This window comes from Podarcis gaigeae (assembly GCF_964106915.1).
Source record: "Podarcis gaigeae genome assembly, chromosome: 13".
Classification (NCBI taxonomy): Eukaryota; Metazoa; Chordata; class Lepidosauria; order Squamata; family Lacertidae; genus Podarcis; species Podarcis gaigeae.
Genome location: NC_139689.1, coordinates 13,960,369 through 13,973,779, shown reverse-complemented (window position 1 = coordinate 13,973,779; position 13,411 = coordinate 13,960,369). Strand labels below are relative to the sequence as shown.

Genomic DNA, 13,411 nt, shown 5'->3' with positions numbered 1-13,411 from the left:
CAATACCAGAAAAAATATATGTCACTCCCACTGTCTGACACACACATCTAGATCACTGATATCCCAAAGCTTCTGATGGGAGAGTGGGCTTCTACCTCACCAGCTGTTTTTAGTTATGTAGCAATTTCTACTTAGTGAGGAGGGCATCCGAATTGAGTTGCTGTTGGAAAAGGGAAATTGCTTGCAGTTCTGACATAGCCAGATAATGTCTAGGTGATCTGCTGTTGGGGCATGGTATGTAAGAGTAGTTAGCAGCTTATTCACAAGTGAAATAAATGTTCATAAATAACGTCTGAGAAGAATCAGCACAGTTTTGCTGTGTGATGGGGCATGTGCATCATGAAGAAGAAAGACGAAACTTCAGAGAAGAAATGTGCATCTAACCCAAGTTGCAATTCTGACAAAACCAGATAATGTCTAGGAAATCTGCTGTTTGGGGCATGGTATGTTCCCCCATTCAGTTTTATCTATTGTACAATACCCTGCCAAATTTTACAATGACATAAAAAAAATCTTTGTTTTTTTTTTAAAAATAATAATAAAAATAGTTTATTTATACCCCACCCATCTGGCTGGGTTTTCTCCATCCAATCTAGGCGGCTTCCAACAAAATAAAATACAAACGTCCATCAAACATTAAAAGCTTCCCTAAACAGTAAAATAGACACAAAGACAATGCCCTGCTTTAGTCATCAAAGTGTTAACAAGATTTATAAATAAAATAAAACAAACCAAACACAGTGCCCCTCTCCAGTCATCAAATCAAAGGTTTGAAAACCACAAATGGGAGATGATCCCAGTTTTCAGCCCATCTGCATGTTTGTCTTTTGTATATGTGAGAGAGAGCCACACAAACCCCGAAACGTTGGCAAAGGCCATATTTGACTAACAGGGTTCTCCACATAATGATTTTGAATACTGGGAAAGAACTCTATTTTGTCTCTTCTCTTCCTCCATTTACTTTTTAGCTCATTTATGGCTCCGCTCCAGTGATGAATGATAAAAGCCCAGGGCTTCCCTTCTACCAGATGGCAGCCTCAGAATCCCTTCAGTATGAGGGAATTCTCTCTTTGCTTCTGCATTTCAGGTGGATGTGGATTGGAGTCATTGCAACAGACAATGAAAATGGAGAAAGATTTGTGCAAACTATTTCCCCCATGTTTACCAAGAGTGGTGTCTGCTTTGCATTCATAGAAAGAATCCCCGATTTCAGTTTTATTTCTGAAATGTATGGCTTGCTAGAACAGGCGGCCAATATACGAGACAAAATCTTTAGCAGCAAAGCTAACGTAGTGGTGACCTCTGGAGAGTCTTATTCCATGGCAAATTTTAGATGGCTTCCATACCTATCAAAACATGATGACTTGATTAATAATGTAAAAAGTAAAGTATGGATAGTAACGGCCCAGGTTGAGTTTGCTTCATTTGTCTTTCAAAGGAATTGGGATTCAGGAGTATTCAATGGTGCTATAGCCTTTGAAATTCACTTCAGAAACCCACCAGGATTTCATCAGTATGTTGTGCACAGAAACCCTTCCAGCACAGATGGGGATGGTTTTATCAGGGATTTCTGGCAACAGGCCTTTGAATGTGTATTTCCAGATATCACTACAGACAAGGTGGAGGGGAATATTTGCACCGGAGAGGAGAAGCTGGAGAACCTTCCTGGATCATTTTTTGAAATGAGCATGACAGGCCACAGTTACAGCATCCACTGTGCTGTTTATGCCATGGCCCATGCTTTACATGCCATGTCCACATCCAGACTCAGACACAGAGGAATGGTGTATGGATCAAGAGGGAAGAAACTGAATCCGCAGTTTTGGCAGGTAAAGTTTGTACATCCTCAAGAGTGAGAGCTCTGTTGCTTCCTCATAATCAACACTGGGGGAGGGGGAGTGCATGACATCACAGTTGACCTATCATCCCCCCTCCCCAACGTCTTACCTTCATGAAAGGGATGCACTAGGGCAAAGATGCTTCATTCTGGATAGTTGGGGAGGTCTTGGTGTGATCAAAGCATGTGTCTGGGTAGAGCTAGGCTTGGTACAATTCTTGCCACTGGTCCCTCCTGCCCCAGAGCTCTTGGGCTTCTGGCCTTTCCTGCAATTCTTCTACAGGTACCCTTCTTTCTCACGCTTCCAGCAATTTCACTCCTCCGAGGCTGCATTTTGTGATTAGTGCAAATCACACAGTCTTTTTGTGAGGAAGTGTGAGAACTGGATAAAGTCCTATCTGTATGTATTATGTGATGTACTTTCATGTTTGCCTGTTTTCTCTTGGAGCTGGAAGAGAGAGAGTCCATGTCCATGTAATATAGTGTAAATAAATAGTAGTTTATAACTATGATGCTTCATTCTTCTTGCTGTGTTAAGCCAGAAGATTAGTGTGCATAAACCAAGCTGGTTTATGCTGCTGGAGTGCCATGTAGAGGAAGGGGGTGCCTTTTCCAGAGCAATGCTCACCGGAGGACGCTCAGGGAAATGGGGGGGGGGGGCTGCTGATAGCCTGGAGGGTTCTTCCAACAGTCTTCAGTCTGGCACATCCTTTTGAGGATTACGGTTTTATTTTGGAAATATTATATGGCACTGGGCACCCACCCCACCCCACTCTGTTGAATATGTATAGGTTCACAAAATGCTGTCACCTTAGTCTTTCCTCTCAGAGTTCAAACATTTGGGCAGAGTCCAGAAATGAATCTATAATTCTGCTGCCAGAGAAGAAGGCATTGATATGATGGTATCCTAGATGATTCCCCACATATTGTGCCGCTTGCAAATCTGGACTATGTAATGGCAGTATACCCCCAGAGGAAAGGGAAATGATGGTTGTGTCCTATTTTGAGTGGTTACTGACCTGTATTGGAGGAGAAAGCATTTCTATGAGAGAAGCTTTGCAGCCTACTGAGATCTGCATTCACAGAAAGGAAGTAGTGGTCATAGTCAATAGAGATGTTCGGCATTCTCTATAGCCCATATCCACCAAATCCTTCCTCAGAGCAGGTGGCTGCACAACACTGTGTCTCATGGAGAGGGAGAAAGGGAAAGATGGAAAAGGGAGTGTGGGGAAGAAGGACTTGAGATCTGGGATACGGGTGGTGCTGCGGGTTAAACCACAGAGCCTAGGACTTGCCGATCAGAAGGTCCCGGGTTTCGAATACCCACGATGGGATGCACTCCCGTTGCTCGGTCCCTGCTCCTGCCAACCTAGCAGTTCAAAAGCATGTCAAAGTGCAAGTAGATAAATAGGTACCGCTCCGGTGTGAAGGTAAACGGTGTTTCCGTGCGCAGCTCTGGTTTGCCAGAAGTGGATTAGTCATGCTGGCCACATGACCCGGGAGCTGTACACCAGCCACAGCCAACTTGATCATACAAGTCACATATTCTCAGTACAAAAAAATGAACTTGGGATGAAAGGAAGTTTGTCCTTAAGATATGCCCAACAGGAAGCCACAAAAAGTGAAGATGTTTATTCCTCGTATCAGAGAATAAGCATGATTCCTTCACACTTCTCATATTTTCCTACAACTTGTTCTGAGGTAACTGGGGGGTAATGTCTGTGGGCCTTTAGCCTAGTCAGTCATGCATTAACGGCAGTAGTATCAGCTGAATCCAGGATTACAAGGCTTAGATAGCATCAAAGTTTTCCAATACATTGTTTAAAATAACAAAAGTTGGCAGGACTGAAAACTTCTGTCACCGCTTGTAAAAAATCGTGGGATATTGTGAAGTTATGACATCATCAGTTAACCTCAAGAAATTGAACATGGAATTTAATATTTTGGTCCAATTCCCCATTCCATAACATTAAACAGTGGAAGCAGAGGTAGACAGGGAGAGAGAGACTATCAATAATTTGGGTAAGAAAAGAGACTGGCATACTTGTGAAAGAAAATGGGTTGGCTCTCTCCATGCTTGGACCTGACTCCACTCACAGTTGCCTAAATCACCACCCACCATTCGCTGAATGCTCTGCACACATGAAAAAAGGTTGCTCGGCCCTGTATTAGACTGTAGTCTTTTCTAAATAGCTGTCTTTTCTGTTTTCAATCCAGCTCCATCAATTTCTGAGAAGTATCTCATTTAACAATACTGCAGGAGATGTGGTCTTCATCAACCAGAATGGAGAGGCAGCATCTAGCTTGGATATTGTCAACTGGATCATTTTCCCCAACCAAAGTTTACACAGAGTGAGAGTTGGGAGGATAGATTCACAAGCTCCTCCAGACCAAAAATTAACCCTTAATGGAGACGCCATAATATGGCATAGATGGTTTAATCAGGTAGGTCCACATTCTTATCTACCGTAATTCAGAAGAGAGTCAATATAGTTTAAGCAATATTTATCCCCCTGCCTTTCTAATCACTGTCTTTTGAACTGCAAGTTACTGATTAGTGGATGGCCAAAGCAGGGTTAACAACTTGAATAAAATATTGGGGAGGGGCAGGTAAGCCCACCACTGCTTCTATGTAACTTATGTCTCTAGCTTGTCTGCTCCCTCTATCTTCTCTATAGGCCCCATGTGGGATCCAGAAACATTCTGGAGAAAAGGTAAGGTGCCACCAGATGCCACTCTACAGTCACTTTGGCTCCATCTTCAGTTTAAAATGCAAAATTCATTTCATTAACAAAAATAATTGAAAATGGTAGAGGAGAGGGCCTGGCCGTGCACCAATGAGCTGTATGAGGTTGCCATGGGAATCCCAGGCTTAAAGGTTTGGATAAAGCGCTTTATAAATAAACAAGCCAATTCGCCATGTATATCCCTAGAACAGTGTTCCTTGTGGAACACCCTCCCTCCAGATGTCAAGGAGATAAAAGACCTACACAACTTTTAGAAGACATCTGAAGGCAGCCCTCTGTTGAAACAAGGAATAAAGGCAAATATTTCATTAAGGAGGTTACAAAACAGAAGAACCCTTTTACTATAAAATACACTTAAGCAAGACTAACAGTGTAAACTTACCTTCGGGAATCTGATTGAAACAAAAATAGCACAAGCTAGGTTGTCTCACCCTAATCACAACCCTTCAAAAAACCCCACCACAAGCTTCATCCACACAAATGTGATTTTTACATCACACTATCTTCATGTGAATGTGGATCAGTAGGCCCAAGTCAAATACCAGTTTTTCTATGAGAAGGCCTAGACACAGGAGGGCATGTTTTCTTTCAGCCAATCACAGCCTTGGTATACACTTCCCCTGCACCAGAGGGTGTACATCTGAAAGACCAAATAGCTATCCAGTGGATTTTTGCATGGTCATGTAGACCTTGACACATTCTTACATCAAACAGTGCACACAGGAGGTCAGTTGGACTAATTACATAGGTTCTTTTTTTCCCCTCTGAAAGACTGCAACCAGAATCCTAAGTATATAAAGAAAATTATTGCAAAATAAACCAAAGAAATTGGGATTTATTTATAAATATTAAATGCTGGTTTTGAACTGAGTGAAAGACTATGTATGAATTGATAAGCCCCATGATTTTGCCTTTTTGCGAGAAAAGTGGAGAAATGAAGTGGTTGGGAAAAGGAGGAAAAAAGTGAAAACAGACAGCAGCAGCAGGTTCAGGATACCACTAGTCTTCTAAGGGAGCCAGTGGAAGAGGTGGAAGCAGGAAAAGTGGTGAAGATACAGAAAGTGAAGGAGGGGGCTGAGAGCAAAGGTATGAAGAGCATAGGGAATGGATGCATCAGTCTGAAAAAAGAGAGGTATTTCAAAATATGTATTCCAAAGTATATTTTCCCCTTAACATGCTCAGGGCTAAATCTCTTGGATAGCACCATTCCAATTCATGTATTTGTCCAGAATTTTTATTTTATTTTTGTATGAGAACTCATAAAGAACACATTCCTCAAAAACCCCTTATTTGGAACTATAAGGAACTCTTCCCCAGACAGCATCTGATGGGTCCAAGAATAGGTGTAGCCAACAACACCAAATCAATTCTAGAGATGTCTACCTAGTGGACAACATATTAAGAAGTAATGATTATAACAAGATTAACAGGGACACTAGAGTAACTTCACGACCCAGAACAATAGAGGAGATATTACATCATGCCAAACATTACTACTACTAAAAAGAAAAGTAGCAGTTGCTCTTGGTAGAGGCATTCTGTCTCAGTTTAGAAACAAAGAGAAGAGCGTTAAAACCTGAAACATTCTGAACTCATTATTCTCTCGATGATTCTTCTGCTCTTCCATTTATGCATTAGACTCGGCCTCTTTCTCTCTGTACTGAGAGATGCCTTCCAGGATCCAGCAAGAAAGTGAAGGAGGGACAGCCCCCTTGCTGCTACGATTGCATCCCATGTCCAGAGGGGAAGATTGCAAACCAGGATGGTAAGGGAAAGAATTTGATTTAATGGGTCCATTTGCCTGAAAGGTGTCAGGATGGCTGAGGTTAAGTTTCAAAAGAAGACATAAGTTATTGTATGTGTGTCCCTGCCTCTTGGTGGTCATTGTCCTTCAGATATTGGTGGTAGTAGCAGTAGTAACAATAATTTATATTCAGTCTATCTGACTGGGTTGCCCCAGCCATGCTGGAAAGCTTCCAACAAATTAAAACCTCAATGACAGTAAAACTTCAAACATTTAAGGCTTCCCTAAATGGGGCTGCCTTCAGGTGTCTTCTAAAAATCAGATTGTTGTTTATTTCCTTGACATCTGATGGGCGGACATTCCCAGGGTGGGCGCCACTACAAAGGAGCCCCTGTGCCCGGTTCCCTGTAATCTCACATCTCACAATGGGAGAACTGACAAAAGGCCATCAGAGCTTAATCTCAGTGTACAGGCGGAACGATGTGGGTATACAGGGTCAAAATTTAGAGAGAGAGTTGAAATATGTTAATCAAATGAGAATAACAATGCATTGAGAGTAGCTAGGTGGTATGTGGTTCAAATCATATCCAGAGTGGTCCTTGTCACTCCTTCCGACTTACATAAGCTGCACTCAAGCTAGTGTGATGATACATTCAAATATCATGAGGAGGAATGGCCCTCCCTGGGTTGATTATAGGATGACATCGCTCTGAACCACATGACAAAGTACTGGACATATGTTTTATTTTGAGCTGAGCTCTTTTCTTCTGAGACAGAATGTAAGCATTTCAACAAGCTGGCATTAAAGGAGCTAAGGACCATATCGTTATTTTTTCCAGATATGAATGACTGTTATAAATGCCCAGACAAGGACTATCCAAGCAAGAACCGGAATGCATGTCTACCCAAGGATATAAGCTTCTTGTCTTATGAAGAACCTTTGGGCATCAGTTTGGCCTCTTTCTCTTTTTTCCTTTTCGTGATCACTGCTCTGGTACTAGGTATATTTATGAAACACCACAACACACCCATTGTCATTGCAAACAACCGAAACCTCACCTACACTCTCCTCATCTCTCTCCTGCTCTGCTTCCTTTGTGCATTGCTCTTCATTGGCCAACCTGAGAAGGTCACATGTCTCCTCCGGCAACCAGCTTTTGGCATCATCTTCTCAACTGCTGTTTCTTGTGTCCTCTCAAAAACCTTCATGGTAGTTTTGGCCTTCATGGCTACAAAACCAGAATCCAGGATGAGGAAATGGGTGGGCAAAGGACTAGGCCACTCCATTCTCCTTTTCTGCTCCATAGTTCAAGCAGGGATATGTACTGTGTGGCTGGCAACTTCACCCCCATACCCAGATGTGGACATGTACTCAATGACAGAAGAAATTATACTAGAATGTAATGAAGGGTCCGTAACAATGTTTTACTGTGTCCTCATCTACATGAGCTCCCTGGCAACTTTAAGTTTTGCTGTGGCTTTCCTTGCCAGGAAGTTACCAGACAGTTTCAACGAAGCCAAGTTTATCACTTTCAGCATGTTGGTCTTCTGCAGTGTTTGGCTGTCCTTTATTCCTTCCTACCTGAGCACCAAGGGAAAATACATGGTAGCTGTGGAGATCTTCTCCATCTTAGCCTCCGGTGGTGGGTTGCTGGGTTGCATCTTTTCCCCCAAATGTTATATAATTATTCTGAGGTCTGAGCTGAACACTAGAGAACAACTAATAAGGAAGAAAATTTAAAAAAAATACTAAACCTGCCCTTTGCTGTCTTTCGTGCTTTTCTGTGTGTACAGTAGAATATTTGGAAATATAAGTTCAGCTGCTGCCTTTTATAATTTTTTCTAGAGTCCAAATTCCCATAGTTGAAATTTCATTTGTAAAATTGACTTCTCTACTTTGAAGAAGACAACCATACGTTTACACATACATTATTCTCTTGTAGCATGTGCTGACAAGAAGACTCAAAGGAATTCTTGTCAAAATATATGCAAGGAAATCTTTATCTGTCCTTAATTCTGAATGATCAGGAAGAATGGCAGATGAAGATGATCGACTATATGGGACTGGCAGAAATGACTGGCAGAATCCGAGACCAGGAAAAAGAGTCAGCGGAAGAAGATTGGAAGAAATTTAAGGACTATTTGCAGAAATATTGCAAAACTAATGAATGTTAGATTGATGTTGGACAGAAATTAATTGGTTTCCAGCTGTAATGTGAAGATCGAGTAATAAGTTAAAATAAGTCATAATAAGTTATAATAAGGATTTGTTGAGTTAAGAATTTGAATTGGAATACAAAAGGGGGAGGTGAGGGGAGGTCCGGGAAATAAGATAATGGAGAAAGTAATGAAAATTATATTTCTTATTTGTTTTGTTTTTTGTTTTTTTTGTTACTTTTTTGTGCATATTTGTTTTAGCTTTTTTGTTTGTGTTTTGTATTAATTTGGAAAAACTTAATAAATATTTTATTAAAAAAAAATCTGAATGATCAAAGTTGTCTTACAGCTTTCAACATAATAGGATCTGTGAAACTTTACAATTGTGGCCATGGAATATACGAGTACTCATTTATGAATTATTGTTTTGTACTGCTAACAGTCATATTTCACCATCAACCTTTCCATACCCAAGAACGTATAAATGGAAGATGATCCTCTTGAAGCAGACCAATGGCCCATCTGGTCCAGCAGCCTGTACTCTCACTGACCAACCAGATGCCTGTGGGAAACCTTCAAGCCGTACCCAACTGGAAATGCACTCTCCCCAATGTACTGTGAGATAACATATGCCCCATTGAATTGGGTTCCCCTCCCCCCAAAGATTTTTTTCTGAATCATGCCTCGTTGGAGAAATTCAGAGTCCTAGATAAGAAAATGTAAATGAATTCTGCCCTCTGGTCCTTGGAAAAGTCCTCGCTGCGCAACACATTTGCAGATGGAGAGCCACAATTGAAAAGTTTTATTTCACCAACACATGTGATGTATCAGAACACTCTATACTTAATACATATACATATCATATATGTGATAAGTATATTGTTGGATCTTTCACTGACTGTTGGCACCCTTCATCAAATGTTTGATGAGCAGATAAAATTGATTAGATCTAACCATGATGAATGGAGAATGCAAGTAAACCATTAAACCTTAAAACAATTATTTCTGTTTGGACATCTGTGGACTATGCTTGTTAAGTATTGTCTGTAAGATTATGCCCTCCTTGTAGAAGGTCCAGGGTATGCAAGTGGAGACAGAAATGGAAGGAAGTAGAAATAATAATAATAATAATAATAATAATAATAATAATAATAATAATTTTATTATTTATAACCCACCCACCTGGCTTTCCCCGGCCACTTTGAGTGGCTTACAGCAGATATGAAAATTCCTTCCAGTAGCACCTTAAAGACCAACTAAGTTCATGCTTTCATCTGCATGCACACTTCTTCAGATACACACTAACTTAGTTGGTCTTTAAGGTGCTACTGGAAGAAATTTTTTTATTTTGTTTTCTCTATGGCAGACCAACACGGCTACCTATCTGTAGCAGATATGAAAACACTGTAAAACATATTATTTCTTATCTTGCTATCTGCTTTTAATCCCCTAAAGTTTTGCTGGGAAGCTTATAGTCCTCCAGATAGTACTGGACTACAGCCCTCATCATTGCTGACCATTTTCCATACTGGCTGGGGTTGGTTGGTTTTGGAATCCCTCAACATCTGGAGTGCCACACATCCCCAACCCCTGCCCTAGTGGAAGTGAAGCAGAATACATATTTAAAAAATAAAATGCAGAAGTTTGCAGAAGAAGCCAGAGATATCAGCATCACTGAATGAAGGTGAACACTGACTTAAAATTCACCCCAAAGGCTAGAAAGTCAGGCTCAGCAACTTTAGGAATCATGACCACCCTTAGCTGAACCTGGATGAAGTTTGGGGTCTGAGAGATTTCAGGAATACTTTTTCTCCCTACGTTTCTAGCTCATGGAGGCTGACAGAATCAAGAGAGACTTTTCATAAAGCTTTATAAAAGGGTCATACAGGAGGCCATGGGGCACCAACTCAACCTCTTCAGAATCACAGGGGCATTGGCCCTTGAGGGTTTGAGCAAACATGCATTCCCAAGGCACAGGGGAAGGAGGCTGAGAGCCAGTGGACACAACTGTAATCCCACAGAACAGCAATGAGCAGCCATTCCAGTCATGCCATATGCTGGTGTGACTCCAGGTCCACTCAGCCAAATTCCAAGATGCTGACTACACCATGCTACATTTTGGAGTCTCCATTGGCTACAAGGTCTTCTATTATGAGCTTCTAACATCTAATTTCACCCATACAGCATTGGTCTATTATCATCTAATGAAAGGGAAAATAAAATAACAGTTCTGAATATTTTCTTCTGCAATTTTCTTCTGCAATTCCACAGGGAATCTCGAGCATTGGATGAACAACTACAATCCTGCTTGGTTATTAACAGGGCTACAATTAATATGCTGCTCCTCAAAAATCCCTGTGTATTTACTCTGGCACCTGACAACATAACACAAAGGATACTACAACTTAACCAGAATTATTTAAATACTGTCTGGGATCAGCAAGTCTAATTTTGGATACTTCTGTATTGTGTACTCTCAGGAAATTAATCTACCATTTAAATGAGACAATTTTTATCTTGGAAAAACCTATTCTAGTATTGCCAGAAAAAAACATAGTTTCTGCATAAAACAAAGAGTTGCCTTTGTATTAAGGATGGTGTTTTTAGTGTTCTTGCTGCTTGAACTGATTTCTTACAATGTATGTGAGGCTCACATAGCAAAATGCAGGCTCCATGGTCAAAAACATCCACTTCACACATATCATCAGCCAGGAGAGTTCCTCATTGGTGGCATAGTTTTCCATGGTCGCTTCATCGCCACTCCAGCAACATTCACTGAGGAACCCCCACCAGCACTGCCTGAAGAGCTCATGTAAGAACTAAGGCACTCATTTTATTACATCAAAAGAATGATCAAACCTAAAGTTGCAGCCTCAGAATAATGAGTGAGGCAGCAAATGTTTACCCTTTTACCTGGGGGAATCCAGTTTAGATATGAATGGGACTTATGCTGGTGCAATAAAATGGAACAAATGTCTTGTGAATTAAGAGAATATAGGAGAAATTCCCATTTCTGGATAGAGAAATGAATACTGAAATGTATGCATGTTTGTGTGTCTAGGAGAGGCCTTTTGAGCAGCCCTTTTTGCTAGACTTTACCTAAACTACTAGAGTATTAGTAAGAATGTATTTTTAAAAACCTGTTCTGAAGCTGAATGTCCTTATGCTTTCATTTTCTGAACTTAGACTAAGCTTTGTTTCAGCACTGAAAGGTACTTATTATTAAGTATAGAATTCAGTGAATTCCAACGACCATCACTGACTCAAGAAAATGAAGTCACTGCAGGGAGAGACCAGAGAGACCAGAGACTTTGTAAGTGTCAGAAAAAGACCTCCGACATGTAAGGGACAACATCCGATGAGCCCCGCATAAGCAACCCCTGCTCTAGTATCTCGTATTAAGCTTAAAATATTTTAAAACTTGGACAAAAGTAAGAACATGAATTACAATAGGGACAAATACACAAAACTAAGATGAGTAAAACTTGGCTTGCCAGTAATACATGTGGAAAGGTTCAAAGGATCTGCATCAACAGAAGTATAGTGTCCTGATGAAAGGAAATAATAGTACTGCTCTATTCTGCCTTGGTCACCTGAAGTCTGTGTCCAGTTCTGATCACCACAATTTAAGAAGGATATTGACAAGCTGGAACATGTGCAGAGGAGGGCAACAAAGATGGTCTGGAAACCAAGCCTTATGAGGAACGGATGAGGGGGTTTAGTATGTTTATCTAAGATGAGACTGAGGGGAGGAATGATAGCCATTTTCAAATAACTCAAGAGCTGTCACCAGGAAGATGGAAGATGCTTGTTTTCTCTTGCTTCAAATCAGGGTTTTCAAGTAACAAGAACGGAGATTTCAAATAAACATCAGAGAGAACCTTTTATTGATAAGAGCTATTCAATAGTGGATCAGACTGAGAGTTAACCCCACTGAACTCAATATGATTAACTACTCTGTTGATATGTAAAAGAATACATCTTTTGAAGTTCCTGCTGATACAGTTTGCAACTCTCATTCTAGGGTGGTGCCTAAGCTTTACCAGCACATTGTGGCCTTGGCATTTGCAGTCAAGGAGATCAATGAAGACCCTCACATCTTACCCAATATCACCTTGGGCTTCCGCTTATATGACAGCTATATCAGTGCAAGGAGCACATATCTTGCCACACTGCTGCTTTTATCCATGGTGGAAAAAATTGTCCCTAACTATGTATGTGTTATTGAAAATAATCTGACTGGGGTCATTGGGGGACTGGATTCTGAAATCTCCTTTTATGTGGCAACTATTTTGGATATCTATAAGATTCCGCAGGTAGGACACCTATGTACAATATCTATATTAGCTTGCATAGAGGAATAGGCAGGTTCCTCGGCATCAGTTCAGGGTGAAGATGAAATTGCAAGGAGAACCATGTACACCACTTTGAGATCTTTGGAAAATAAAGATGGTACATAATTGTAATATATATATATATATATAAAATAATATTTATTAAGAATTTAGAAATTACAGAAAAAGAAAAAGAAAAAATAAACAAATCAACATAATACAATACAAAAACAAAAACACTACATAAAACATTGAATTAACAAAACAAAACAAAAACAATTTAAAACACTTCCAATATTTTCAATCTTAACTTTCATACACTTGTTTCATTGACTTCCTCACGCCTCCCTTTTTGTATTTCACTTCAATTAACTATTTCAGCAATTTCTTTCCATCTTCCCTTATTTTCTGTCCTGTAATTAATTTAAACATGTTCTGACCTTATTTTTTTTTCCATTAACAATCTATCTGTACCTAATTCCTTATAAAATTTCTGCCAAAGCCATATAACTTCATTCCACCATTTTTCTAAAGCTCATTAATTTTACAATATTTCTGTAAATAATCTTTAATTTTTTTCCAATCTTCTTCC

The 13,411-nt window shown here is 40.2% G+C and overlaps 1 protein-coding gene across 1 annotated transcript; it reads left to right on the top strand.

The window, feature by feature from the left end:
- Positions 1–974: 974 nt before the first annotated feature.
- On the top strand, positions 975–8,069 carry LOC310830784 (vomeronasal type-2 receptor 26-like; the record flags this gene model as incomplete). The annotated part of the gene is made up of 4 exons (XM_083710624.1): positions 975–1,829; positions 4,055–4,282; positions 6,223–6,349; positions 7,168–8,069. The coding sequence occupies exons 1-4, from the start codon at positions 993–995 to the stop codon at positions 8,067–8,069; spliced, it is 2,094 nt and encodes a 697-aa protein (XP_083566750.1). The 5' UTR covers positions 975–992.
- Positions 8,070–13,411: the final 5,342 nt, after the last annotated feature.